The sequence below is a fragment of the Talpa occidentalis genome, unplaced genomic scaffold (genome assembly GCF_014898055.3).
Source record: "Talpa occidentalis isolate TD23 unplaced genomic scaffold, MPIMG_talOcc4v2.1 talOcc4.5, whole genome shotgun sequence".
NCBI lineage: Eukaryota > Metazoa > Chordata > Mammalia > Eulipotyphla > Talpidae > Talpa > Talpa occidentalis.
In genome coordinates, this window is record NW_023604861.1 from 21,463,169 (window position 1) to 21,490,766 (window position 27,598).

The 27,598-nt window shown below is 37.0% G+C and overlaps 1 protein-coding gene across 4 annotated transcripts in view; it reads right to left on the bottom strand.

Annotated features, from left to right (window-relative positions):
- SCEL (sciellin) overlaps positions 1-27,598 on the bottom strand; it is a 252,536-nt gene that overhangs the window by 45,849 nt on the left and 179,089 nt on the right. For all 4 annotated transcript variants that reach the window (XM_054701462.1, XM_054701464.1, XM_054701463.1 and 1 more), the window contains 8 exons: positions 27,393-27,461; positions 22,893-22,961; positions 22,199-22,237; positions 20,839-20,913; positions 17,971-18,036; positions 7,016-7,096; positions 4,227-4,292; positions 1,492-1,551 (listed from right to left, as the gene is read on the bottom strand). In XM_054701462.1, coding sequence (XP_054557437.1) covers positions 1,492-1,551; positions 4,227-4,292; positions 7,016-7,096; positions 17,971-18,036; positions 20,839-20,913; positions 22,199-22,237; positions 22,893-22,961; positions 27,393-27,461 — 525 coding nt within the window. The remainder of the gene's footprint in view (positions 1-1,491; positions 1,552-4,226; positions 4,293-7,015; positions 7,097-17,970; positions 18,037-20,838; positions 20,914-22,198; positions 22,238-22,892; positions 22,962-27,392; positions 27,462-27,598) is intronic.

A 27,598-nucleotide genomic window follows, 5' to 3' on the forward strand; every position in this document is an offset into this window, starting at 1 on the left:
TTAAACAAAAATGTATAAATAAAATTAGAGACCCAAGCACTTAAGATGAGAAAAGAAATGAAACATTCAAGATACTTTCTCCAGCCCCTGTCTGGATTCAGAGCTCCTACTGTGTTTATGAGTCTGCATAGAATAGCTAACTGTTACTTCTGGTTTTTCTCTTCAGTTCTTTTGATTGTGATTGTGATCCCTAGTATCACTCTTAGCGCTGCTTAATTCCGTAAGCAAGGAAAATTTTTGTGGGTTTGAGATTTAAATTATGGAATATTTTTACTCAAGTTTTTCTCACTGCTTATTTAACATAATCTATTGCATAAACATCTATTTTGCACAAAGCATCATGTCAAATTCTGCAAATGGCATATTGTAAATAAGGAAAAAATCTGCTCTGAGAGATTAAAGAGATGATAGAGAGGATGAAATAATTGCATCAATAGTAGGAAGCAATAACAAATATGATTAGTGATTATAAAACATGAATAGTGAGGACTCTAATAGCTTAGAGAGGCAGAAGTCACATTTCAATAGATCACTCAGGGAATCCCACAAAGTAGGTGATACTTGATCTGTATCTTCCTAAAAGGTTAGGACTTGGAAGGATGATATGGTTGCCTTGAGGCTGGAACAGACAGTCAGTGGGGAGAATGACATGAACAAAGAAAGTATCTGAAAATTATAGAAAAAAAGTGATTTAATTTGGCATTGAATGGAGTAGAATAATGGTGAAGTGAGAAATAACTCTGGAGCATTAGGTTGGAGCCAGGCTAGCAAGGACCTTAAATGAGGTTATATGTAATTGAATGGGTACCGAAGAGTGAGTGGGTAATTGTTCAAACAGAATCTTAGGGGGAAACTGACAATAATGGGTAGTAACGGGTTAATGGGGATAGAGCCTGGAAGCAAGTAAGCAAACCTGGAAAGCTGCTCTCACAACCTAGGCTGGAGTCGATGAGTGTTTGAACTTGGGACAAGGTCATGTCAGTATGAGGGTTCTTTCGACTTTTAATCCATACATGACTGAGATGAGATAGAAGGGGAATGACATGGAGGAAATCAAGAATGACCACAGAATACTGAGCTTGCCTGAATGAAAGAACAGAGGACATGTCAGGAAACAGTGGATTTGGGAAGGAAGTTGACTCTGGTCTAAGACATTCTAAATCGGGTTGCTGAGGAGACAGAAAAGTAGAGATCTAGACAAACAACATCAATACACCACTGGACACTTGGAGTGAGGCCAAACCTATGGAAAGTGAGGTCACTGCACAATGTGTGCGGTCACCAGAAGAGTAAGCGGAGCATCCATAAATGTCAGTACCACCTAATCTTGGAACATTTGTCTAGTGACACTGATTCTTTCCTTCTTTTAAGTTTATATAATAAACAGCATTGGAATTTTGTTCATGTTTGGGACTCTTAAAGGTATACCACTTAAATATTTTTGAAACATAAAAAGAAAAAAAAGTAAACTCAAAAGTTCTAAAAACTCACCCCTTGTCAGTCTTCTTAAGTGAAGAGGCTACTTTTACAATGTTCTCAAGATCCTGACTCCTTCAAACAGTGAAAAATAAGAGTTAAAGACAGTAATCCTTGAAATAGCTAAAATTTTCTTATCTGTTTTCAATGAAAAAATAGTTCAAATATTGTTCTGAAATTATTATTGAGTTTAACTGAATAGCAAAATAATTCTAGCACATCTCTGTCCTGGTATACACACACCCATGCACTCCATCATTCCACCTGGGTGTTGGCTCTGCCACCTAGTGGTCAGTAAATTAACTAGTTTCTCCTAAAGGTGTATTGTCTGTTCCCAGGTTCTGCATTTAAAAAAGGGTCAGAATGGGGCATGGGCAGTTGTATGGGGGAATATAAAAATAAAATTTATTATTAAAAAATAAAAATAAAAAAAAATAAAAAAGGATATGGAAACTCATGTCATTGGCAGCAACGTGGAGGAGCTAGAAGGAATTATGCTCAGTGAAATAAGCTAGAAGGAAAAAGAAAAATGTTGGATGGTTTCACTTACAGCAGGTATATAGGGGAACCCAATAAGACATCAGTGTAAAAAAATAACAGTACAAAACACAACAAAGCAAAAATGGACAATTATAAATTAGAGACATCCTGCAGGGGAGGAGGGTAGAGAGGGATCAGAGGGAGGGAGGGAGGAGCACAGTGGACTGGGGTTATGGTGCACAGGTGCCTTGGGGAAGGAAACTCTATGGGGACTACACCTGAGGGGGTGGGGGGAAGCAAATACTGTTTAAAAATGAACAATGATGTAAAAATTTTTAAAAATAATTAATAAAAAAGGATATGTAAATAAGCAAAACAAAAACAAGCCTTTAAACAATAAAACCAAATTAATGGTTATTAGAAGGGAAGCAGGGTGGAGCAGGTAAATCAGGTAAGAAAAGGCTCATCTGTAGATGGAATTGCACTTTCGGTAGTGAACATAATATATATAGGTTATTTTACAAAGATGTACACTTGCAACCTATATAATGTTACAGTGCAATATTACTGCAATAAAATTTTTAACGCATATGGAAATGAATACAGTTAATTGTACACATAGAAACAGAAATGCTTTCAAACGTTTTTCTGTCAGAACCAAGGAGCATTAAGCCACATATCCAAATGATGAGTAGTCCCTCACATAAGGTGAATGTATTTGTCTCGCTAGGTTTCCAAAGTGAAATAAAGTACATTTTAAACTGTAGGACAGTTGGAAGCACTTGAGCCACGCGGTCTCCCTAGATCATGAAAAACGATCACTGGAAAGGTCCTTAGGTTTCCACAGACCTGGAGGATGTATCAGGAAATAGAGTGTTTGGAAATGAAGTTGACTCTGGTCTAAGACATTCTAAATGGAGTTGCTTCACAAGCAATGTCTCATGGAGCACGTATGGGGCTTCACAAAGAAAAAATTCTGTAGTTAAGCAAATGTGGGAAGTGTGCCCAACTCTGGAGATTCAGGAAATATATGAGCACACTGAAGGTCCTGAGAATTCCTGTGGCAAAAAACTCCATTTTGTGTTTTCTCAATGTATTGGACTATTAATCCTTTCTTTCATGGAACATGCATGAACATCTTGGGGCACATGGGACACAGTTTGGAAATTGCTATGGTAAAGTTGCACTATAAGTTTACTAGGCACAAGGCAAACATGTGTCTACCCAAAGGTCAGATATCCATGTGATGTATCACACTGGGACTCCTCCGAGTCCCAATTTGATCCCAAAGGAGATCACAAATTTTTTTTAAAGATTTATTTATTTATGCATACAAGAACTGGGGTATAGGCCAAAGGTGCGGCGGGTGAGAGGATTCACCAGAGACACAGTGGGGAACAGAACACGCAGACTGACTGAAATACACTGCTGAGGGGAGGAGTGGGTGGGACAGGAGAGGTCTGCCTCGCCATGTGGGTTGCTCCCTGGCCGGCTGGGGATCGAACTCGTGCTGCAGTGGCTGCGGATAGCTTTACAGTACTGTGCTTAACCCCTTGTGCCACCAGGGAGACCCGAGATCATAAAATTTTTGACAGAAAAATTGGTTAATCATAATGGTTAAAATGATAATTTAATGTTATATGTGTTTTACCATCATGAAAGATGGTTAATCAAATTAGTAGACCTAAAAAACAGCATTGTTCAAAAACTAATTTCAAAAGTAGTGTCATTTCTAAAAAAGAAAAACACATGTATATGAAGTACTCAACTAGATGGGAAGTACAAGACAACAGGCATAAGGATGCTTCTGGGGAAACAATACCCAAAGGCTTCAACACTATCTGCGAGCTCTTTCTGATAGTGCAGGTGGTGCTGGATGTGATTTTATACAGTCCACTCTGACAAAGCTTTTGTAGGACAAGTTCAAGCAAATGGCTATCTTTTCAGCTAATTTTTTATACGTAAGGCTCAACTATATTGTAGACTTTGGTATGAGTGCTGGGAATAAAGAGGTATTCTCCTCTCTTAAGGGGTTTGATCCTATTCTGGCATCATGTTCATGGAATTTTAGTTCTTTTCTTAATATAAAGGTGAGATAGACATAAAAGAAAAAGAAATAAAATTTTGTAGGAACATAGAAGAAGCCACTATACGGAAGTCAGCAGAGAACTGATTTTATCTATTTCATTATTACTTGTTTTGGATTTTTAAGTGTTCTTACAAAGCATGTTTAATCATTTCTATAATTACAGAGATATAGGTCATCGTACCTTAGATTTCTTTCAGCAGATCTGTTGGTTTCTATATAAGCACCTGGTTTAGGAGGACGTATCTGCCTATATATTTTTAAATTTAAAGAAAACAGGTGTTAGGTCAGAAAACACTTTTCTGTTAAATCTAAATTTATAGGAAAACATTTATATTCAGAGATCAAAGTTGTTGGAGCCATAACACTACTTGAAAGAACAAAGCTTTACCTTAACTCTTTAGGTAGGATTTTTGGGGGGTTTTTTAATTAATTTTTTTCCTTACATCATTGTAGTCCTCATAGTTCTCCTGCCACAGTATCACCCTCAAATCGTCACCATTTTCCCTTGTCTTCTTCCTTCCCCTGTTTTGTCCCCCTTCCCACCCTTTCCTTTGCTGTAGGCCTCAGTTCTATGGGCAGCTGCTAATTTTGACTTTTTCTTGAACTTTCATTTGGTTTCTCTTCTTTTGGAAGATTTGAACTTAACCATCTTCTATTTAAAATTCTAGAGTCCAGGGGCCTCCCCTGTGGTGCAGCGGTTGAGTGCTGGGTTTCGAAGCTGCCCGCAGCCTCTGCAGAGCCGGTTTGATCCCCGGCCGCCAGGTAAGGGTCCCACATGGCGCGCAGACCTCTCCTGCCGCGCCCGCTGCTCCCCTCAGCAGTGTACCTCGGTCCTTCTGCCTGTTCTGCTCCCCGCTCTGGCTCTGGTGAATTCTCTCACCCTCCCCCACTTCTGACTGTACCCAGTGCTTGTATATATAAATTAAACAAATCTTTATAAAAAAATAAAATAAAATAAAATTCTAGAGTCCAATGTACTAATTTCACAGGTTCGCCTTTAACCACTGTGTATAACTAGAAATAACTGTTCTGAATATATTCATGCTTATTTTTGAATCTTCTGTAATCAATAAAGCATATCTATATTTATCATTTTATACATAATAATATAATATTTTAAAATATGAAGGATCTTTTTTATTAGTCATTGAAGGGAAGATGTTTTTCATAAAGACTTATTTACATAGTAACATAGTATCAAGAAATGTATTTGTTCAGATATTATGGAAATATTATAGGTCCATTACCCCTACCACATTAAAAATGACAAAATTGAGTTGACAGATTAAATTTTTCATTGTTAGGGACTGTCACAATTTATGATGTAGGGTTTCTCTTTGCTCTTTTTCTACGTATTTTATTGACCTACTTAGAAATTCATGCTTGTTCCGAGAAGCACTATTCAACTATTTTTCTGTCCTCCTGAGGACAAGTGTTAATTACATAAGGAAACAGTTTCCTTTCATATTCTTTCATTAAAAATCATCTTGCTGTGATTAAACTAATCAGGATTTAAAGGATGCTAGTTGTCCTAATTTTATTTTTTTTAAGATCATTGGTGAAAGAAATTGAGTAGTAAAAATGGATTAGACTAATTCCCATGAAATTTAGCTTCTTTTAAATCTGCACAAGTTCACTGCTTTAGAGTCACTGATTTTAGATTAGAATTTAGGTGGTATTAAAGCAAATTTATTTTGGCCCCCTAAAAGTACCTCCTATTCAAATTAGTATTTAATTGCTCAATAGTATAAGAGTAAAGAGGAAAATGACACAAGATTAAAAGCTTGAGGAGTTATTTTTAAGAGTACAATTATAACCTTGTGCAATAAAAAGCTATAAATCCGGTCTATATTTTTAACTAATTCAATGAAGTATTCCCTTATCTCATTAAAAAATTTTACCTTCTCATCCTAAGAGCAAAATTTCAAAAGCCCTGCGAAGTCTCTTTGAGTGGAAATTCAGAACTTGGTTTGTAACTCAAGAGGCTGAACCCCTATTGCTATATAGTTCTGTATTCAGTTAGCACTTTCTAGTTGAAGTTGCCCTCTTATTTAAGACTAGTTCCAGAATTATCTTACATGCTGTCAAAAATCACCATCAAAATGCAAAAAATACAAAAGAATCAAAGAAAAGCAATCAAGCCGATGTAATGTATTCAGTCTTCATTGATATACCATTTTTTAAATCTCACAATAATAATGAAAATGTGCAATGTAAAGTTTGAAAAATGGTTTGAGATTATAAAACAGTTTGATAGGAACATATGGGAAGATTTTCAGTTCTCTAACTTTATTTCTAAGTATTAATTATCGAGTGACAAAGATTCAAAGCAGAAAGCAAGTTTGTCTTTTTTTCCCCTTGATTTGGAGACAAGTTAATGAGAACATTTTTCAAAATTTGTGATAGTTTTGAAATTAATTACAAATGCCAGCGCTAAAACAAGACTTAAGAACTAGAGCTATTCCTAAGACAAGTGGGGATCTAAAACTAACACAAAGTTTCAATAATGTCTTTTATCAGAAAATATAGCTCTTAATGGGAAACTTTACTAAGATATATATATATATATATATATGCATTTTGTGGCTATATATTTAAATCATATGTGTCAAATACATATACATGTATCTTATATATGTATATATTTATTTATATTCAGAAAGAAACTTCCATATATGTTGTTTCTTAACACATAAACTACAAGAAGCCTGAGCACAAATACCTCTTAGTCATGAAAAATTTTCAGTTTCTATCTTGAAGGTGCATTTCCATAAGACAAGTAATGATCATAAATATTCTAAGGTACACAGATACACACTTGTATTGGCAAATAAAATTAGAACAGTTTTACAAGTTTTTCAGCAAATGAGCATGAAACTCATACTCGTGCTTTGCATAAAAGAGGTCATGATTTATTTGCTTTTTATTTCTCCTGAAATTCTCAAGAATTTCTGTAATACTAGTTCTTACCTATTATCCTGTCTCAGCAGGTGAGGAGATGTAACAGGAGAACTGGGCTTTGGAGGTATTGGAGGGTGAACAGCTGGCTCCCTTGAAAACAGAAAGCAGCAATTCATTTAACCAAATGCATTTATTGCTTGTACGGAAATATCTCATATATATTACAACTTCCTTGCATGAGGTCCCTGAAAAGTCAGAGCCTGTGGAGCAGTAAACATCAAAGTCAAATATTTAAATTACAGATATTTTAAACTTCATTTAATCATAATTTTGGAAACCTCATCTTTTAACTAAAGCAAAGCTAAAAATACATATTTTTTAAACAGTTTAATATTTTGCTAGAATATCTAGCTCAAAATGTTGTATTTTGTGTCAGCAGCAGCATGTGAGCATAGGAAATGGTTCTTGGGAATTAATATATAAGCTTCTTTAGGAATTATGTCAACTATCAGACTACTACACAAATAGCAAAAAAGATTTTGAATCCCACAGGCCTCAAGGTGAAGTTGATTTAAAACTCTTAACTTAATCTGATTTAACTACTGTCAGCACTGGCTAGTTTGATACTAGCAAAGCATACACATACTGTCAGCCTGAATTTTCCAATGAAACTCCAATGCCAGGCTCTGAGCTGGCACAGTTTAATGACCTGGCAACTGGAGATGAGCAATTATGCACACATTTTGGGTAGCGGCAACACCTTACCCACGACATCCTTCCCCTCATCACCACTCCCACCCTAGTTATTCCCTCTTATCCTCGAGATAAGCCCCATAGCTACTAAAAGAGCCCTTGTGATCTGCACCCCACACATCCCCACCCTGCCTTCTGCAGCATGGCAGATAAGCACAGGAGCTCTGGAATCAGGTTGCCTGAATTGCCAGCTGTGTGACAGGGGTTACCTGATTTTATTTCTTTATCTGAAAAAACCCTTCTGATAGGATGGTGGGGTATTGCCAGAACTGAATGAGATCATGCTTTTTATTTAACAAGCATTTAATGATAGCTTTCTACACACCAGGCATTCTGCAAATGGACTGTTTCTCTTTCTCAAAAGGCTTTTAATACACAAAGAAATAAATGACAGATAAAGAAAAATATTATAAAGAAAAATAAAACAGAGTTAGAGAATGTTAACTTTCCAGATGCTACTGATAGATGAAATAGAACAAGGATAGGAAAGTTACCATGGTTTTGGCAATATAGTGATCAAGGGTCACCCCGATAAGAGCAGTTTTGAGGAAACAGTGGTGGAAAAAACATGATAGGAATGAAGGAAGTCACTTCCACATGGTAGGAAGCCAGGAAGTAGAGGCATTATGGAGATACTCTTCTTTATATTTTTTATTTATACAAGAACTGGGGCACAGTCAGAGGTGTGGGAGGGTGAGAGGATTCACCAGAGACAGAGCAGGGAGCAGAACAGGCAGACTGATGAAATATACTGCTGAGGGGAGCAGCAGGCACAACAGGAGAGGTCTGCTGAGCCATATGGGTATCTCCCGGGCCGGCCGGGAATCAAACCTGTGCTGCAGAGGCTGTGGACAGCTTCACAGCACAGCACTAAACCCACTGTGCCACCGGGGAGGCCCTGATGGAGATTCTCTTTAGAGATATTTTGCAGTGAAGAGGAAAGAGAGAAATGGGTAGTTAGGTGAAGGTTGGTGGGTCGGGAGGTTTACTACTACATGTGCATATGATGATGGGAAAGTTACAGGTAAGAGACCAAATGTGATAGTGCAAGGAGAGAATAGAAAATTGCTAGATACGTGCTTTAGGAGTGATGGGACGGCTAAGCGCTCAAACAGGCAGGTAAATACTGTTTAGGTGTGTCTCAGAGGCAAAAAGAAGTGAATATGGCTACACAAAGCAGAGACGGTTTGTGGAGCACCCAGGTGTGCAAGAGGGAATTACAATTCACACAAGGAGGGTGTGCAGTTGTGAAGGCCAAGAAAAGCAGAGGGGCACATTCATTTCCAAGGGTGATGCATTTACACCCCTGCTGGGCGAGGGCCAGGCAATGCCACATTGGCTTCAATTCACCTCAAAGGAGTCTTCATTTGCATCTCTGCAATGACAGCCACAGATGACAGAATCCAAGCCCTGGGGCAATGAGGGAAGTCATTCATACTGTGCCAGGAGCTTGATGTGATGCCAAGCAGGGGGATTAAAATGCAAGAATGAGGCAGGAAGCTGTAGCCCAGGGTGTTTTAGAGAAGGAAACAAGAGACATTCATGTAGAATGATCCTGTTTGAATATCACCCTGAGATGCGATGTTTCAGCTTGGAGAAGTTGACCCTGGATCTTACCTCTGGCCTTCCCTCAACCCCTCAAGATCTTTGCAGGATCAATGCCATCTCTTTAGTGACTATAATTATAAAGAATAACTTTCAGGAATAAAAAGGCAACTTTCACAAGAAACACATGAAAACTTGTAGATACTAGCCCAAATGTCAAAGCTCATGGAAATAACACTGCAAAACTATTTATGCTATTTCCATTTCATTTGTTGCTAAAAGATCACTTCTTTTCATTGTGGCTTTTGAGGAAGACATGCTTGGCCCTGTGACTGTCATTTCTAGAATGACTTTGTGAAGAACATTTCTACTATTGTAGCACAGGTCTAGCAGAAACAAAAACAATGGACTCTGATAGTTAATTGTTAGTTTCATTTTCACTTTCCACTGTGCTTAGCTTCTCTATCCCACAAATGAAACTTTTATTCCAACAATGACAAAGGAAATGGAAACTATATTCGCTGAGTTTCAGTAATATGCCAATTTTGTCAGACTCTCACATACATTATTTTATTCAAATCATACATCTGTCCTGTGGAGTGCATATTATTATTATTATTTTCACTAAGTATAAACAAAAAGGTAATTTGCCCTAGTTTATAAACAAAAAGGTAATTTGCCCTAGGTCAGGCTGCTAATGGCTTAGTCTGGGATTTGCTGCAATCTTTCTGACATCAAATTTTATGCCCTTTTTTCCTATTTCATACTGTATCAAACCAATACTCTTGCAGATATTGCCAATGAATAGCTAATCACAATACATTGCCTGGCATTACTTCTTTACCCAATGAAAGAGTTCTTGGCTGAGCATTTATTCCACAACCACCCCATTTATAATGTCAGGGCACATCATAGTGCTTGGGACAAATTTAGGCATTCAAAATGTGCCTGCACCCCAAGAACTTCTATAATGTAAACACTTGTTCAAAATAATTATTACTGAGATAATGTCTCACTTACTAGCAGTCAGTGGCCATTTCAATAAAACCACAATGTGATTATGAGTTGGCAGAATTCCTGCAAGGAATTCTCAATTTCACAGATTAATGAGCATTTGATATAGACTAAGTGTCTTGTATACACATGTACTGCATTTTCCGTATATATCCAGATGCTGTCCATGGTTAATAAAATTTAAATGGCATAATTTATAAGAACAGATAAATTTTAACTGGTCAATATATAAAGATAAATTTTTCAGTTTTGCTGAATTCATAGCAACTTTTGGTCTCATGATGTTTTCTTGTATACATAAAAATAGTAGAACTATTATCAGATGAAAAATCATAAACGCTTTCAGCATTAACAATGAGTCTACTCAGGGCCTCCCTGGTGGTGCAGGGGTTAAACCTCAGAGCTATCAAGCTATCACCAGCCACTGAGGCATGAGTTCAATCCCTGGCTGGCCAGGGAGCTGACCCTCATGGCACAGTAGTCCTTTCTTTTCTCGCCCATTGATCCCCTTGGCAGTGTATTTCAGGAGATCTACCTGTTCTGCTCCCCACTTAGTTTCTGGTGAATGCCTTCTCACCTCTGGCCTATACCCCAGTTCTTATATGCATAAATGAATAAAGTCTTTAAAAAAAAAAAAGAACGAGTCTTCTCAAAACGGATCATAGACCTATATGTAAAGCATAAAACTATAAAACATTTTGAAAAACAGTGACTTTGGGTTAGGCAAAGGGTTCTTAAATATATTGCCAACAACACAAATCATAAAAAAAAAATTTGAGGGCCTCCTCTGGTGGCACAGCGGTTGAGCACTGGGCTGCGAAGTTGCCCGCAGCCTCTGCAGCACCGGTTCAATCCCTGGCCACCGGCGAGGGTCCAAATGGCATGCAGACCTCTCCTGCTGTGCCCACTGCTCCCCTTAGCAGTGTATTTCGTCAGTCTGCCTGTTCTGTTCCCCGCTCTGAGTCTGGTGAATTCTCTCACCCTCCCATGCTTCTGACTGTACCCAGTGCTTGTATAAATAAATAAATAAATCTTAAAAAAAAAAAGAACAATGATGTAAAATATATATAAATAAATAAATTTAAAAAACTTGATAAATTGGACTTCATTATATTAAAAGGTGTTTGTCCTATAAAGTGCCTTAAGAAGATGAAAATATAAGCCACATACTGGGAAGAAGTTTTTCCAAATCATTATATATATATATACACATATGTGTATATATATATATTGTATACATATATATTATATATATTGTATATATATGTATATATATTGTGTGTATATATATATATACAAACCAAGAAATGAAAAAATAAGCAAATGATTTCAACATCATTAGTCTATTAGGAAATGCAAATTGAAACCATGATGAGATACATTACACACTTCTTAGAATGATTGAAAAAAAATTTTAATGACAATACTAAATGATGTTAAGAACGAAAGCAACGTATACTCCCTTACACTGCTGGTGGGAAAGAAAATGGTATAGCCACTTTAAAAACTGGCAGTTTCTTATAAAGTTAAACATATTTACATAAGACCTAGCAATCCTACCGACAGGCATTTATTCAAGAGAAATGAACACTTATCTTCATGAAAAACATTTATGTGAACATTAAAGCATCTTTGGAAACAACACAAATGCCCTTGAACTGATGAACAGATAAATGAACTGTGTACCTCCATGCAGTGTCTGCTCAACAATGAAAAGGAATGTACTACAGAGACATACAATCCCAGGGATGAATCTCATACGCATTATGCTAATTGAAAGAAGTCAGGTTCAAAAGGCTATTGACACTGTGTGATTCCACTTAAGCTACATTTTTCATATACCCGGGAAGAAGAAGACATGAGAGGATAAAGAAGTGTCCCCACACTGTTTCCTGAGTATGAAAACAGTTAAGTAAAATGTTGGTCCTTGCACCCCATTATTACCATCGCCTTCCCCCAGGCTCTCAAAGGCACAGCATGCTCCAGTGCCTACTCTGTACCACACTGAGGTTTCCCTGCCTCCCAGAGTTTTCCTGCCCCAAAGTCATCTCCTCTCCACAAAATCCAAACCATCATTGTCTCAATGTGCAATAAGTCTCCCCAGTTTTAGCAGGAAATTTTTTGTGCATTTTGCCTAATATTTTTTATTAATTAATTAAATTTTCTCCTTACATCACTGTAGTCCCCATAGTAATTCCACCACCTTTTCATGGTGATGAATCATCACCATATTCCTTTGTGTTCATCCCTCCCTTGTTTTGCCCCCCTTCTGCCCCCTTCTTTGTTGTATGCCTCAGTTTTATGGTCAGCTTGCTAGTTTTGACATTTTCTTGATCTTTTGTTTGGCTTCTCTATATTCCACATAGATATATTACACAAGTGAGACCACTCTATATTCCACAAGTGAGACCATCTGGTATTTATCTTTCTCCTTCTGACTAATTTCAGCTAGCATAATCCCTATCAGCTCCATCCACATTGCTGCAAATAGCATAAGTTTGTCATTTTTGATTGATGAGTAATACTCCATTGTGTAAATATACCACAACTTTTTGATCCATTTGTCTATTTTGGGACATTTGCATTGTTTCCATATGTTGGCTATTGTAATGGACCATAAGACTGGAATGATCAGAGATAGCCTGTTTAACCTATTAGACTTTTCTAGTTTTTAAATGAGCTGAGACTTATAATCTCTAGTTGATAGACCTTTGGGCAAAACTACAAAACAGTGAAATAAAAGTTTTAAAAGGTCAAACAGTTTGGTTTTTATGATTGGACAGCAGGAGTTGCAGCTGCGAGGGTGATGACTTTGACTGAGTGCTTGCCCCTAAGTATCCTGATCCTCATAGCTTCTTCCTCATCCCACTTTTGAACCTGAAGTTTCCCTGCTTCATCATATTTTAAGTGGCTGTCTGGGTACAGGGTCTCAAAGAGAATCTGAATGGGGAGGGAGGCAGTGGGGGTGTTTCTGATTTGTTGTTTGAAAATGTGTTAGTTAGAAGGTCAGGGACTGTCTGTGTTCACCCCATGGGATTGAGGAAAAAATAACTCACTGCTAACGATTAAGACTTTCATTTCCATATCCTCAGCTTTTCCTTCTCCTTGTTGTATTCGAACAACACTTTTCTAAAATTAATCAACTTTAACTCAGATTAATGTTTTTACAATGTTAAATTTTGGAATGGGTATTCTAGGAATTTAGATAAGATTTTAAAGTCACTTACTTTGATAGTTTACTGAGTCTTTGAATCTTTCTTTTTTACAAAGCAGATTCTAATTAATGTAAAGAAGATATTTGTTGAGATAAAATGAAATATGTTGTTTTAATTTCATTTGACAGCAAAATTTCTACATGGTTTGGTATCTGTAGAGTTAAAAATGTTTCAGCATGGTGAGAAAGGTTACATTTTCCCATTTATAGTTACAGACAGAAAAACAGAACTGTAGTGCATGGTTGCCATGGCAATGCACTTCTCAATCAGGATATTTTTTCTGCCTTCAACTCTACCAATCAGCTAACCGGCAGTGGAAACCACTGAAGGAGAAGAGGTTGAAACGAATATGGGTGAGAAATCATGAAATCCTGAGCAAGCATTTAATTACATGGTAATTTTCCTAGGTGTGTTTTCACTTTTATCGGTCGCATATTTTCTTCTCTATCTTGGAAAATGAAACCACACGCACAAAAAAACACAGTTTTTTTTGTTGTCCACAGTGGCTTCATTGGCTGACCCTGAATTAGTGAGTGACACCACAAATATTCATGTTGTCTATTAAACAACTACATGATAAAAGTTCAAGTAGCCACAGGGGCTGATGTGTCAACAGAGATTTACCAGCAAGGTCCTTAGTGAGCCCGGAAGAGTGGTTTCTGTGAATGAATGGTGGTGGGAGCAGAAAATGGAGTTGGAAAGTATCAAGAGTGGTTTCTGTGAATGAATGGTGGTGGGAGCAGAAAATGGAGTTGGAAAGTACCAAGTTCTTCCAAGAACTTTGGGTATGCGGAAAGATGGGGTGCCAATGGGACAGATCTGTAAGATGAGACTATTAAGTTTATGGAGGCTATTTTTTAAGATGCAAAGATCTGGATATAGAAAGGAGGCAAACCAGTGAAGCAGGGTTTGATCAGAAAGGTATTAGAAAAGACAGATGAATGAACTGAGGAACAGCTACTAGAAAGCTAAAAGTTTGATTTAGGTTGGTTAAAATGAAAAGAAACTATAGATTCTGGTGGTATTTGGTTGGAAGATTTCAGAGGAAATCATCTCATTGACATAGGTCATTCAAAACACTGGCTGATTGTTTCCCTTCCCAGCAAGGCAGCAAGGGAAGGAAGAGATCAGAGAACTCTTGCATACTGATGATGAAGGGCTACCTTAAAATCATCTAGAAAAGGGATTATGTAAGTGCAAACTTTACCTTTTACACCTCACTATCATGAGTTACAGTTTATCTCCTATTTATCAAAAAAGGGGACAAGAGCTTTCAAAGATATTCAACTTTAAACTCCAAAATTTTATCTGATCATCCAGGTCTTAAGTCTTTCATTTTAAGATTCATGTATATCATAAATAAAACACTTCTCTTAGGAAGCTGATATTTTGCCTTTAACTATAAACTATGGTATTTTAGAAAATTATATTAACTATAGATAGATTACATTAGATGTAATTATAGATGTAGAAATAAATTTAAACACAGATTTACACAGTCATTGGTGTAGACAGACACACATATATACCTAAAGGGATGTTACCATGGGTTCTTCTGTTGATAAAAAAAGCTGAGACCTTTTGGTGTACAGCTTATTTAGTGTCTATAATCAATTTTAATCCAAACATACCAACACAAGTGTTCAATCTAAACACAGCTAAGTTTGATTTCCTCCACACTGCATAAGTCAAGACAGGAACAACTGAGGAATTGGGTGATCCTTGGTATCAAAAGCTACAACAAAATCAAAGGGGTGGACGGGAGAACAGGAAAAGGACTCTCTCCTGTCATGATTTGGAACATGGCGGCCTTTTCAAGAGTGTGGCACAGACAGGAATATGGGGAGAAAATGAAGTCTCTGGGAAAGATTAGGTGATAGAAAAATGAAGATGCATAAAATGAAGAGCAGAAAAGAAAACAGAGATATCAGCATTAAAGGAAAAAAATGTTTGTAAAAGATAGGAAGGGAGAGAAAATGGAGAAGACAAAGAGTACATGTGAAAGATGAAAGAAAATAAGGTGAGTATTGTATTAGCTAGCGTTAAACATCATTGTTCCCATTTTATCTGTTTTTGACCTCTCTTCACTTTCTTTTGGTCTCCTAAGGGGACAAAGATTTCATTTGGAAGACTTTGTTTCCTTTTGTCATTTAATAATTGCTTCTATTTTTCAGCTTTTACTAAAAAGGCAATTTCTCAGCTCTTGGAATGCATTGGCATTAAAGGTGAGAAACAGAAGGTACACTTTGAGCTCTTCCAAAGAAAAGCACTTAATAAATCAAAGCCATTGCTATTTTGTTATTATTCTCTTCCTCTGAAAACTTGGCATGACATTAGCTTTGATCCTCAAAGAGATGTCTCCCAGTTTAGCCATTATATTAATAATCTGTGACTCTAAAAAAAGGAATGGATAACTAATTTGATCAACCAAGTCCAATCATCTTTTTTTCCTTAGTTCTGGTGCTATGGATATGAGCCAGGAATCAGAAATAGGAGTATTGTGACTCATTTTATCTTTCATGTAAATCACATCCAGCAATGCATAAATTCTAAGGGCATTTAGCCAAGGACTGTCAGTTCTGTGCAAGCAGAGATTCACAAGCTGAAAGCATGGGATGTTAACTCATGAATAACCCTTCCATATTTTTACACATATATAACCACCTATTATAGTGTTACTTTACATTAATATTAGAATAATTAGGAGAGGATAAAAATAAGAATTTATTTTGAAATAAATAATAAATATTTCCAAGTATATCAGGTATTATCTTGCAAAATAAAATTGAATGAGTCTTATAATCCCTGGAAACAATAGTAACTAGAAAAACTCCTATTTATTATTTTCCCCACTTAGGTATTTCCGTGAAAGACAACACCCATGAGAATATCTGATAACAGATTGAAGGGAAATAAGGTTTTAAACTAGAAGTATAATCCAGTCTTGGCAGTTCATATGATTGGAAGACTACTCATCTGTAGATGAGTAGATTTAAAAAGAAAACATTTTATCAGAAGGTGGATATAATTCCAAGTTGTGATTGTTCAATGTTCAATAATTATATATATAATAGTATATATCTGTATATATGAATATACAGCTGCAATAATAATGGTGAAAAAAAGCAATCAAGTAAATTATGTCTATTACTTAACCAAAATTCATTTATGTCCCTATAGATAAAACCTAAATTATAATAAAGGCCATTTATTTCCAAATATTATTTGGAAATAAAAAAGGAGATATTAAAGCCTACATAGCAGATGAAAATTTTAGGAAGTATAACACTCTAATAACAAGCATGCCATTTAATAATGGCTCTCTTTTCCAATCGTTGACTTGGAAAAATTGGTGTCATTGAAACATGGAAATATAGGTGAAAATATTCTAGGGGCTGATTACATGAAAATAATTTTGGATACCCTAAAGCTAAAACAAATGGAAGACCTATTTTTCCTCCTGTGTTAGAGATGACAGAGGTTATAGAAGTTCTACACTGTATCTGCTTCTTTGAAGATTAGAGGGTAGAATCCATGTTTTGTTCCTTCATCCATCCATCCCAAGATCCTAGAACAATATCTGACACACAATAATCACTTATTAAATATTTATTAAATTGTTGCTGACCTTCCCAACATGGTGTCCTCCACAGAGTCTATAATTTTGTTAATATTATTGCTTTCAGCAAAAAATAGAAATAGAAGATACCCATCTATCTGTAAAGTTTGCAAGGATATGGCTAAACATATCCACACGTATCTGGTCATCTGGGTCAATCATGGCCTTGAAGGAGTGTGCACTGGGAACCCACGTTGGAACCTCACTGGCTCTTGGCAACTCTGCTCCTTTATGGACTGAATTTTGTTCCCCGAAATTCATATACATTGAAGTCTTAACCCACAGTGACGATTGTGACCTTATTTGAAAAGGGTCATTGCAGATATAATTAAATAGATTAGGATGAGATCACAGTACGTGCCCACCATAAGACTGACTGATGTCTTCAGAAGAAGGGAAAATTTGGACACAGACACACCAGTGGGGAGAATGCCATATAAAGAAGGCACAGATTGGGAACACAAACTTACACAAACTAAGGAATGTCAAAAACTTCCTGGAAACCACCAGCAGCTAGGAGAGAGTGTGGAGCAGATTCTCTATAGCCTCTTAAAGGAACCAACCCTTGGACATCTTGGTCTTGGACTTTTAGCTTCTGAAAACAATAAATTTCTGATAAGCACACAGGTTGTGGTACTTCATTATGGCAGTCTATAGCAAACCTAGAGAGCTACATACTTATCCTCACAGCTTTTCATGTTTCCTACCAGGGACACGTGTACCTTGACCTCACTCCCGCTGGACACTGTCTTGTTCAGCACTCAGAGTTCACAAAATTGCCTCCAATTTATTCTAATGATTTGCAATTATATGCTGTCAATATCTAACACAATCTTCCATCAAGTTACATAGCAATTAGATCTGACACTTTCCCTTACCTTCTGATTGCTCCTGTGCTTGGGGTGGCATTGTAGCCTGGAGGGGGTGGAGGAAACCAGGACTGTCTGTTAAGAAATGACATCAGTTACAAACATGGTGCTTGAAAGGCCTGATCCACCTACATGCCTACCAGGAAAAGCTGAAAGTAATTTGGCAGTTAAAAATGCAATTGGCTGACTTCACCATTTCATAAATGCAATAGGAGATAACTGTCATATTTTCGGCTATCTTTTCCCTTTTCCCATTTTCTTTAATAATGTAACCATGACTGAAAAACATAGACATTTCTTTAAAAGGAAAACTGAAAAATAACACTTGCTAAATTGAGGTAGTAAGTTCATCCATGCTTATCATCAATACACCTTTTTGCATATCTGAAATATTTCATAATAAAAACAAACCTTATACTCTATTCAATATCTCTCTTTTTCTTTCCATTTTTCTGCATATCTGAAGTATTTCATAATAAAAATAACAAACTCTGTGCTCTAGTCTACCAACAAACTGTCAAAATATGGTTTGAAAAAACTGTGATCAAACTATGACAGTAAGAAAATGAAAATCACAGCAATGAGAAACTCAATTATATTTATACACACAATTAGAAATATGTCTTCACATTACAAGACATACTTTTAACTGACAAACATAACTAAAGCCTCTGTCAAAAAGACTAAGATAGAGACCAAACCGAGGCTGCTCCAAGGAGAGAGTTGTAGCTCAGAGAAGGAAACACTGAGATTAGGAGTTGGCTTTAAATTCCTGAAGCTGGTCTATTCTTTGAGGCACAACAGGACTGCATTAAGATGCAGTGAGAGTAAATCAAAGATTATTTCAATTTAATGTAAGCAGTGGATGCCAACCATGAGAACTAGTCTAAAGTGTATCACAAATGTGAGCCTTATTGCTGCTTCGGGGGAGTCCTCATTCCTGACCTGTCAGAGGGCACAATCTTCACTGGGTAGGAGAATGATCTAACTGACCTTAAATTTCTCTCCCAAACTTATGACTACTTCAAACAGACAAAGGATCAGGGGGATATGGAATTTGGGTCCAAGAGAAAGATGATCACATTTTCTGCTGATACAACCATAATTCTGACTACAGGAAAAATAGAATCAGCTATTTCTCTCCAGGAGAATCACAGCAACATTATCACCATCAACTGGTCCAGCAACAAATATTGAGTAACTTCCCTGTACTAGACATGGTCTGAGGTGATGGTAAAGAAATAAGAGCATTTAAAAAGCTCTAAAGTTTAAAATGTATATTTTGTTTCATTTGCATAATGATTCTCTAGCACTGTGTTTTCTCCGGCATGCAAACATCACTTCCCTATCACATTCTGCCTCAAGGATATTCTATCACAGGCTTAGCTCCTCTAATATGCCTGGCAGATAAATGGATCTCAGCACAGGCAGAAGAGGGGAGACATGCAGGGGAAGAAGGAGGAGGGGCCAGTAATCTCACGCGTGCATGGATCCATGCCTTGCAATATCTCCACCTACTTGAAAATAGGGCCCACCCGATCTACAGACACAGGAGACCACCACAATACAGGCTGTGTTCAGGAGCATGGCAGGTGACATAAGACTACACCACAGTCATCATTTCAGGTGAGAGCATTCCCTGCTGTAGAAGTTGATTAAAAGGTGCTACCTGAAGTAAATTGCCCTTTGGTATCAGGATGCTACTGAAGAAGGAAGCTAGGAAATGGGTATAGGAAGTCAGTTAGGAACAGGGTACCCCAAGCCCTGAAGTCCACTCATCAACCTGATTGAGAAACACTGTTGAAACCAGGAGGGCAACATGCCTCCCCTTCCCCATCCCCCAAAGCCCTGGGCCCATTTATCAGTTTGATTGGAAAGTTCAGAACACCAACACAATAACACAACACTAAAGCAATGAGCCAAGGCTAGTTGTGGGAAGGTAGGCTAGGGAACATAGGCAAACTCAAAGGGCCTGGGTATCCTAGGAGACCCCCATGGGCCCAGCCAATCAACAAGAGACACGATGCAGGGTCATCTAACAACCAAACCCCCACTCCTTGCCACTCCACCCATATAAGCACCTCCTTCTCGCCACGTCAGTGGCCACCGACCCCTTTCTGTTTGGAGAGCTTTCCTGTTCTTCCTATTCACCAATAAGTCTCTTGCTTTTCTGTAACTTTGATCTCGATGTTGAATTCTTTCCTAAGACAATAACTGACAAAGGCTCCTGGCCTGCTCCTCAAAACCCCAACTCACTATGGTGTCATCAAAAACATTGCTAGATATGCAAGCCTTAAGAGAATCAGAGCAAAGACTGCTTTTTTGGAAAGGATTGGGGGAAAGGACTTAAGTGTGAGGATCAGAATCCCTTCCTTGGGAAGGGAAGGATAGAACATGGAGGAAAGTCACAGCTACTTTTTTTTTTTTTAACTTAAAAGAACAGGTTTATTAAGAGAGGGACAGAAAAGTAAATTATACTTGCATAGACAAAAGCAGGCAGGAAGAGCTGCCCCAAAAGGGACAGTTTTGCTGAGAGAGAGGCCTGCATGGTGGCAGGCAAGCAGCCTTGAGGAGAGCTGCCTCTGCTGAGGGAGGTCAGTGAAGAGAAGTCCCGCATGGTTCAGGTCACGGGCAGGCAGGAAGCTGCTGCCCTGCAGAGGGACAGAGCTGGTGAAAGAAGCACCTGCAAAGTCACAGGTGGGCAGAAGGGAGTTCTGCCTACAGCTACTTCTTAACACTTTTGGGGGTGTTGGTGGATAATTTGGCTCAAAATTAATATATATAGATTAGTAAAATAAAAAAGAAATGAATACAATAATTCTTGCTTAATGGAATATCATCAAGAGGAATATCATCCACCCAATAAACCCATCATACCTCTTTTTCTTTACAGGAGTTGTAGCAGAGGTAGAAGTGTTGGTGGTGTTTGTACTGAGCAAACCTCCAGGTTGCCTATTTAATCACAAAAAAACAAATGATCACATTCCGGAAACTTTTTTTATTTTAGCCCACCTTTGAAATGTCTTATAGCCTATTCATATTCCTACCTGCTCTCTACCACAAAATGTTTCATTTGGAGAACAAAATAGTTGTTCCTTAGTTTACTCATTTTATAAACTATCAGATTCTCATCTCTTCTAAAACTGAAGGAAATGAATGAAGAAGTATGCTTGTAATCGGGCCTCCCCGGGGTGGCACAGGCAGTTTAGCACAGAGCTGTGAGGCTGTCCGCAGCCTCTGCAGCACAGGTTCAACCCCGGCTGGCCAGGGAGAATCCCACATAGCGCCGCAGACCTCTCCTGTCTCTCCCGCTGCTCCCCACAGCAGTGTATTTCAGTCAGTCTGCCTGTTCTGTTCCCCGCTCTGTCTCTGGTGAATCCTCTCATACTCCCACGCATCTGGCCTGTACCCCAGTTCTTGTACACATAAATAAATAAATCTTAAAAAAAAAAGGACGTATGCTTGTAATCCAGACCAATTCTGATGGGTTGTAGAGTGTGTGTAATCCTAAACATTGTGACGAACAGAATGATATTGCAGTTTTGTTGCGTTAAAAAGTACTAGCTTATTTAAGAAAACATTGAAAAATCACACCATTTTTAATTTTTCTTTTGCATTTGTTAATACACAGACCTCAAAAAAAAAAAAAAAAAAAAGAAGTGATCCATGTCTGTTTCAAGTACTGAAAATGGTGATCCTCTATGGAAATGACCTTATTTGTAAATACAAACTTAAAAACTGAATTTTCAAAAATCTACCTTGCTTAAAAAGCTTATAAATAGCAGCAGTAGCAGCAGTATATTCCAGAAAAATATATTTCATCTATGTAGATTGTTAGCAAATCCATGATTTTACAACTCAACTGAGTTTTAGATATGATGGGTGTTTTGTGGAGTAAGTGAAATGTAGAACAAGAATTAGTCGCCATAGGAATAGGGAGAAAAAAATCTGTGGGGAAAAATTTAAATAGTCTAGATTATAAGAAGAAAAAGAATCATTTATATTTTGGCATTTGGCTAGAGTGGAGCTCAACAAACCCTGAAATCTAGATATTAAATATTGAAACATTATGGATTATGTCAATATTTCTACAACTTAATTCTGTCTAACTAATGGGGACATAGCTGTATTACAATAAAAATTTGGCCTCAGAGCAATAAACCCAGGTTTTTCTTGAACACATACAAAGAAATACACTCGGTCCTTGACATACAACCCCAGTTAGAAAAGTACATACTTTTTTGTTGTTTCTGGTGATTTGAACGTGGACAAACTTCTGGTAAGGAAAAAAAAAAAAGTTTGAGCAGCACAAAAGAATAAATGCTTACATCTATTTACAATTGCCCATGAATTTAAAATAATAATAATAATACTTTATTATTATTATATTAGAAGTTAGACATTATTTGAGATAAAGTATTAGTATTTGGATAAATTTCATAAGGTGATTTATGATCATTTTATCTCTCACTCTAAATTCCTAGGGAAATTTTTTCCTTCAGAAAATCCAGTACCTTAAACTCAATGCTTTCATTTTTTGGGTTCGGTAATTTTCTTTAGCAACAAAAATAGAAAATTAGCATTTATGTGTATTTCATAATCTTACCACGAGGATAACTTAAACAGAAATATGAATATGGCAAGATTGAAGACTGGAAGTAATGAGATTTCTTAATTTTTAAGCTAGGCAATAAGATTTTATTTTTCTCTAATGATGAGCAGTATTTTTAAACCAGACAACAAAATTTTTTCTCTCTAATCAAGAGCAAGACTAAAAGTTTTCACCCTGAAGTTTTTAGTTAAAAAATAGAGAACAAGAAATTGTAGAATTGTAGAACAGTGTTAAGTAAGATTAAGAATTGTAAGTAAATAAGTAACGATTATAAAAATATCATACTTAAAACTTTCCCAAAGTTAGTAGATACTGGTACCTATTAGTTAGTCGGTTATCCAAGGTATTGGCCTTATATGTTTTAACAGCATCATTTCTGTCTGAGATCCTTTGTGAAGAAACAAGACAAAAGTCTAGATGAACATTAAAATTATTAAACTCCTTTCAGACCCCATTTGTGATACAATAACCTCACAACAGACTATTTCTCTAATACAGAGAACTGTTTCAGGTTTTATATTTCAGAAAATATTGCATTAATAAAAGCTACTTGTGACAAAGTCTATGAGGCTATTTCAATACAGTTTGCAATTTTTATTTTGCTTTCTCTTTTTCTGATAATTTCTTATAGAGGCACAATTGATATATAACATTATATTAGTTTCAGTTGTAGAACGTAATGATTCAACATTTAATACACTGCAAATAATAGCCAAAATAAGCCTAGTTAACATGTGGAATTTATGAATACAATTATGCTTTTCTACTATCCCTGACAACTCATCACGTAGTTAATCTGTTGACTATTTTGTGTTTGCTATTGTTTAAAAATATAGCTTGGCAATGACAGTACTTCCTATGTTACTAAAAGGCATCCAGTAGAAGACTTAAGTGATGATTTATAGCACGGACAATGTTTTATATTTGCCAGACTTGTTTTCTTTCAGAGCACACAGAGGCCATATTTCCCAATCTTCATTATAAGTTGATTGAGTTCTAGACTAAAAAATGTGGGCATAAATGTTGTTTGCCACGTCCAGACCCATTATAAATTCTCTTGCATGATTCTCCATGCTCTTTCTTCCCCTGCAACTGGGGTTTCACTATCCATGCATTGAAGACAGCAGCATTAAAACATGGAAAGAACTTAGGTCACTGAGTCACTTCCTGGAGCAGAGTTGTCCCCACTCTTTCCGTTAATCACAAAGGACTCTGATGAAAGCAAGCAGTAATCTATTGCACTAAGCCACCGAGATTTGGGGGTAAGATGGTAATTCATCAACAAAGTCATTCCACCCTGATAAAAAGTGTGATAATTTACTTTTGACTATCACCCTGAGTTAGTAGACTCTATTGGCCATCAGAGGTTTTAATCCCTCTAATTTCAGTTCTCTTCTTGGAGAGTAGGTGTGGGGAAGGTGTATTTGTCCCTTGGGTGAGACAATACAAATTAAGAATCCTGTAGCCTCCATGCCAGTAGTGGGGTCTCATGAGTGTAGTCCCTGTTCCTTCCCTTTTCTCCTTCACATGGGATGGGAATGTTCCTGAGATATGATGCAGTCTTCTGGAGTATTCTGCCATCTTGCACAAAACTAGGATGTTTTCCTGAGTTGCGCTCAGGAAAACAAAAGTTCAACAAACCTCTTCTCTTGAACCATCCCACACTATGTATCTACTAAAACCATAAACTTCTGCTCATACCAACAACGTTTGCACAGTGCTTTATGTAAACCATTCCTGTGAAGATGGGCACTGATTTTACCTCACACTAAAAAAAAAAAAAAAATCATGTGGGAAAAGATATGACTTAGTTGGCATAGGTTAAAAATAATTTCAATTCTAGATGTCATTTTGACAGGTAACTAACCTATTGAATAAATAGCTCTAATACATGAAATGTCTATGAGTCAATTCACAGAATTTCTGTTTATGCAACATAATGCCACAAACTAATAACCCTAGAATGCAAAAAGGAAGACTGTAATCCTCCAAATCTTCATATTCTCCACAGATGTTTCATAGTACAGGCAGTTACTTGTACCAAATCTGAGAATCCATGTATAAAAAACTCATATCTAGAGTGATAATCAGGCTAAAGACAATGAATATATACCCTGAATGTACTGCTTAGCTTCTAAGATGTTTATATCTTAAGGCTCTACAGTAAACCACTGTGATTACTATAAGTAAGATGTCAGGTAATCCTAAATCTTAAAGCTTAAATGTTCCTTGGAAACTCTGCTCAGACTTTACAGCTGTCTCTGAGATCCTTCTATATGATAAAGTTAATCTTGGGATATTGCAACTTTGGTATACTGAAAACAACAACCCATGTTAAGCAAACAGAACCTTAATATCAAATATTCTCAAGGGTTAAATATGAGTTCTGCTAAAATTAAATGAGGTTAATAAAAATACTAGATTGTAAATCTATGTGGACAATACTGCATGTAATAATAAAAGCAGCTACTTACTTTATGTGGGTCATTTTATACAATTTCCTTTACCCTTCAGAACATTTCCCTTCAAGGTAGGCACAATTGTTTATGTTTTGATGATGAAAACGTAATGATGAAGAAATGGAGTCTTGGAAAATGTGGGTGACTTTCTGCCATACAACTAGGAAGCAATCTGTCACCAAGGTCATTCTAGCAGGGCCCAATGTCATACAGCTGATCATGTAGTCTGACTGTACCCAACACTCATATAATAGGTCAACACGCCTTCCTTCAGCTATTACTCTTAACTTCCATTATCTCCTCTGTGCCAACAGGGGATAAGTTTATGAATAGTAATGAAGAGAGCTCTAAACAAGCATTCAATACAAACATTAATTTCTCATTTCTTAGGAAGATGGACTTTGTATGTCCCCTGAAAATGAAGATTCTGTCAACTTGTGTCAACTTGTAATATGAAATAGGTTGTTTTAAAAGGAGTCTTGGAAACAGGAAATACATAAACAATATAATAAGCAGTATGATTTTTAAAACACACACAAAGGAAAAATTACACTTCCACAACAGAACACTAGAGGTCTTCCTAACCTAGGTTTTCCAATTTAGTCTATATATCACAGGATTTGGGCCATCTCTGCAAGCTATGTCCACTATTATTATGTTTCTTTTGAATGTCTCATATTTTTATAGACATATGTATATTTTTAAAGTGAACTCTTCAAATGTAAATTCAGTTCTTGTCTCATATTCATTTCAAGTAAACGCATTATTGAAAAACACATAAAGCACACATGCACGAACACTGGTATAATCATTTTCCTCCTAAAATTATTTCACATCTGGCATTGGAGTGGCCTGCATGAGAGAGTCCGACGCTGCTAACAGGACTTTCTTTTCCTTACTGACCTCTGTGTCCTTTTCCTCACTTTTATTTCCACACAGAGAATTGTAGGCTACTGTTAGGAGGCAGGACAGCCTTGGGCATTAGCTGTCCAGGATATTTCTTCCAAACACGTCTATAAACCCCCGTGTAAATGAAGGACATGCTCCATGACCTTATTATCGACTGTATAAAAGACAGGTTTGGGCTAGATTTGGTGGTTTTGAATATTGTTGAAGATTAGAATCATTCCATAACCTTTAAAAAATGCCTGAGCCCCACCTCAAACTAATTAAATCATAATTTGGGAGGTGAAAGGTGGTGGGAACCAAGGCATCAGTAAATTTTAAAAGCTTGTGTGGTTATTATGATTTGCATTCAAGGTTGCAAATGACTCAAGTAGTTTGCCTGTGAGGTTGGTCCAGCCCTACCTTGATTTACTTGTTATAAACTTCCAGACAAACTGCACACAAAGCCTAGGTTTCCCACATATCTAACTTCCTTGAGGCTTAATTGTTTCACTTTTAAATTCATTCCTATAAATATAGAGTTTTGTTCTTCTGTTAATGGTGCAATATGACAACTCACAAAGCAAAGGCAAAAGGACAGAAGTTATTTTCACACCACTTTACACACATTTCCATGGAGATGAGAGCTTGTACAGACACTTGAACAAACTCATTTTTGTTAAGGCTATTAATTACTCTAATGCCAAAAAGGTTTTACTTTCTTTTTTTTAAATTTATTTATTTATTTATACAAGCACTGGGTACAGTCAGAAGCGCGGGAGGGTGAGAGAATTCACCAGAGCCAGAGGGGAGAGCAGAGCAGGCAGACTGACGAAGTACACTGCTGAGGGGAGCAGCGGGCAGCAGGAGAGGTCTGCGCACCATGTGGGACCCTCACCCCGGGGCTGGGGATTGAACCGGCACTGCAGAGGCTGCGGGCAGCTTCGCAACCCAGCTCAACCGCTGCGCCACCGAGGAGGCCCAAAAGGTTTTACTTTCTAAAGCAAAGAGCTAATGTCTTTATCTTAGGATGGATCAAAAATACTATGTTATTAAAATATACAGTGTCTTCATAAAGTAGTTGTGCAGAAATTGTTGTTTCTCCACACTTGCAACAGAAGAGTGAAAAGATAGAATAGAACAAAGACTTACTACTCACTTTGACAAAAATAACTACATCCTCCACTTAAATTGCACAAGTTCTATGCAATGTCCACCTTATCTATACTCAAACCTGTTTCTTTAGAATTTTTCATATCAATCTATTTGTAGCAGAATTTTAGGGAAATAGTGTATTAAGTCAAAATTTTATAAGTTTGGAAAAAAAGATACTTCAATCCTTATAGCCCGTCTGTGCCTGGTAATAAAGTCATGGTTCATGGCAAAGTTTGGTAAACACTTAAATATTTCCAGTTTTATAAGTAAAATTTAATACATGTTGTCCATTCTGATTACATGGTTCAAATGTACCTTACCTGTCCAAAGTGTCATCAGATCTGTACCGACTAAGTGTGGCTTTTGGCTCATCTAGCCCATTTGTTTTCCTATAGCAAAAATAATAATAACAATTACAGGAAGATCAAACAAAAAATAGTTTATAAAACCTATAATGAATGAATCTGGCAAAATTCTGGCCTGTTTAGGTAGGAGATGCACATGTTGTGAAGAAAAAATGGATTTG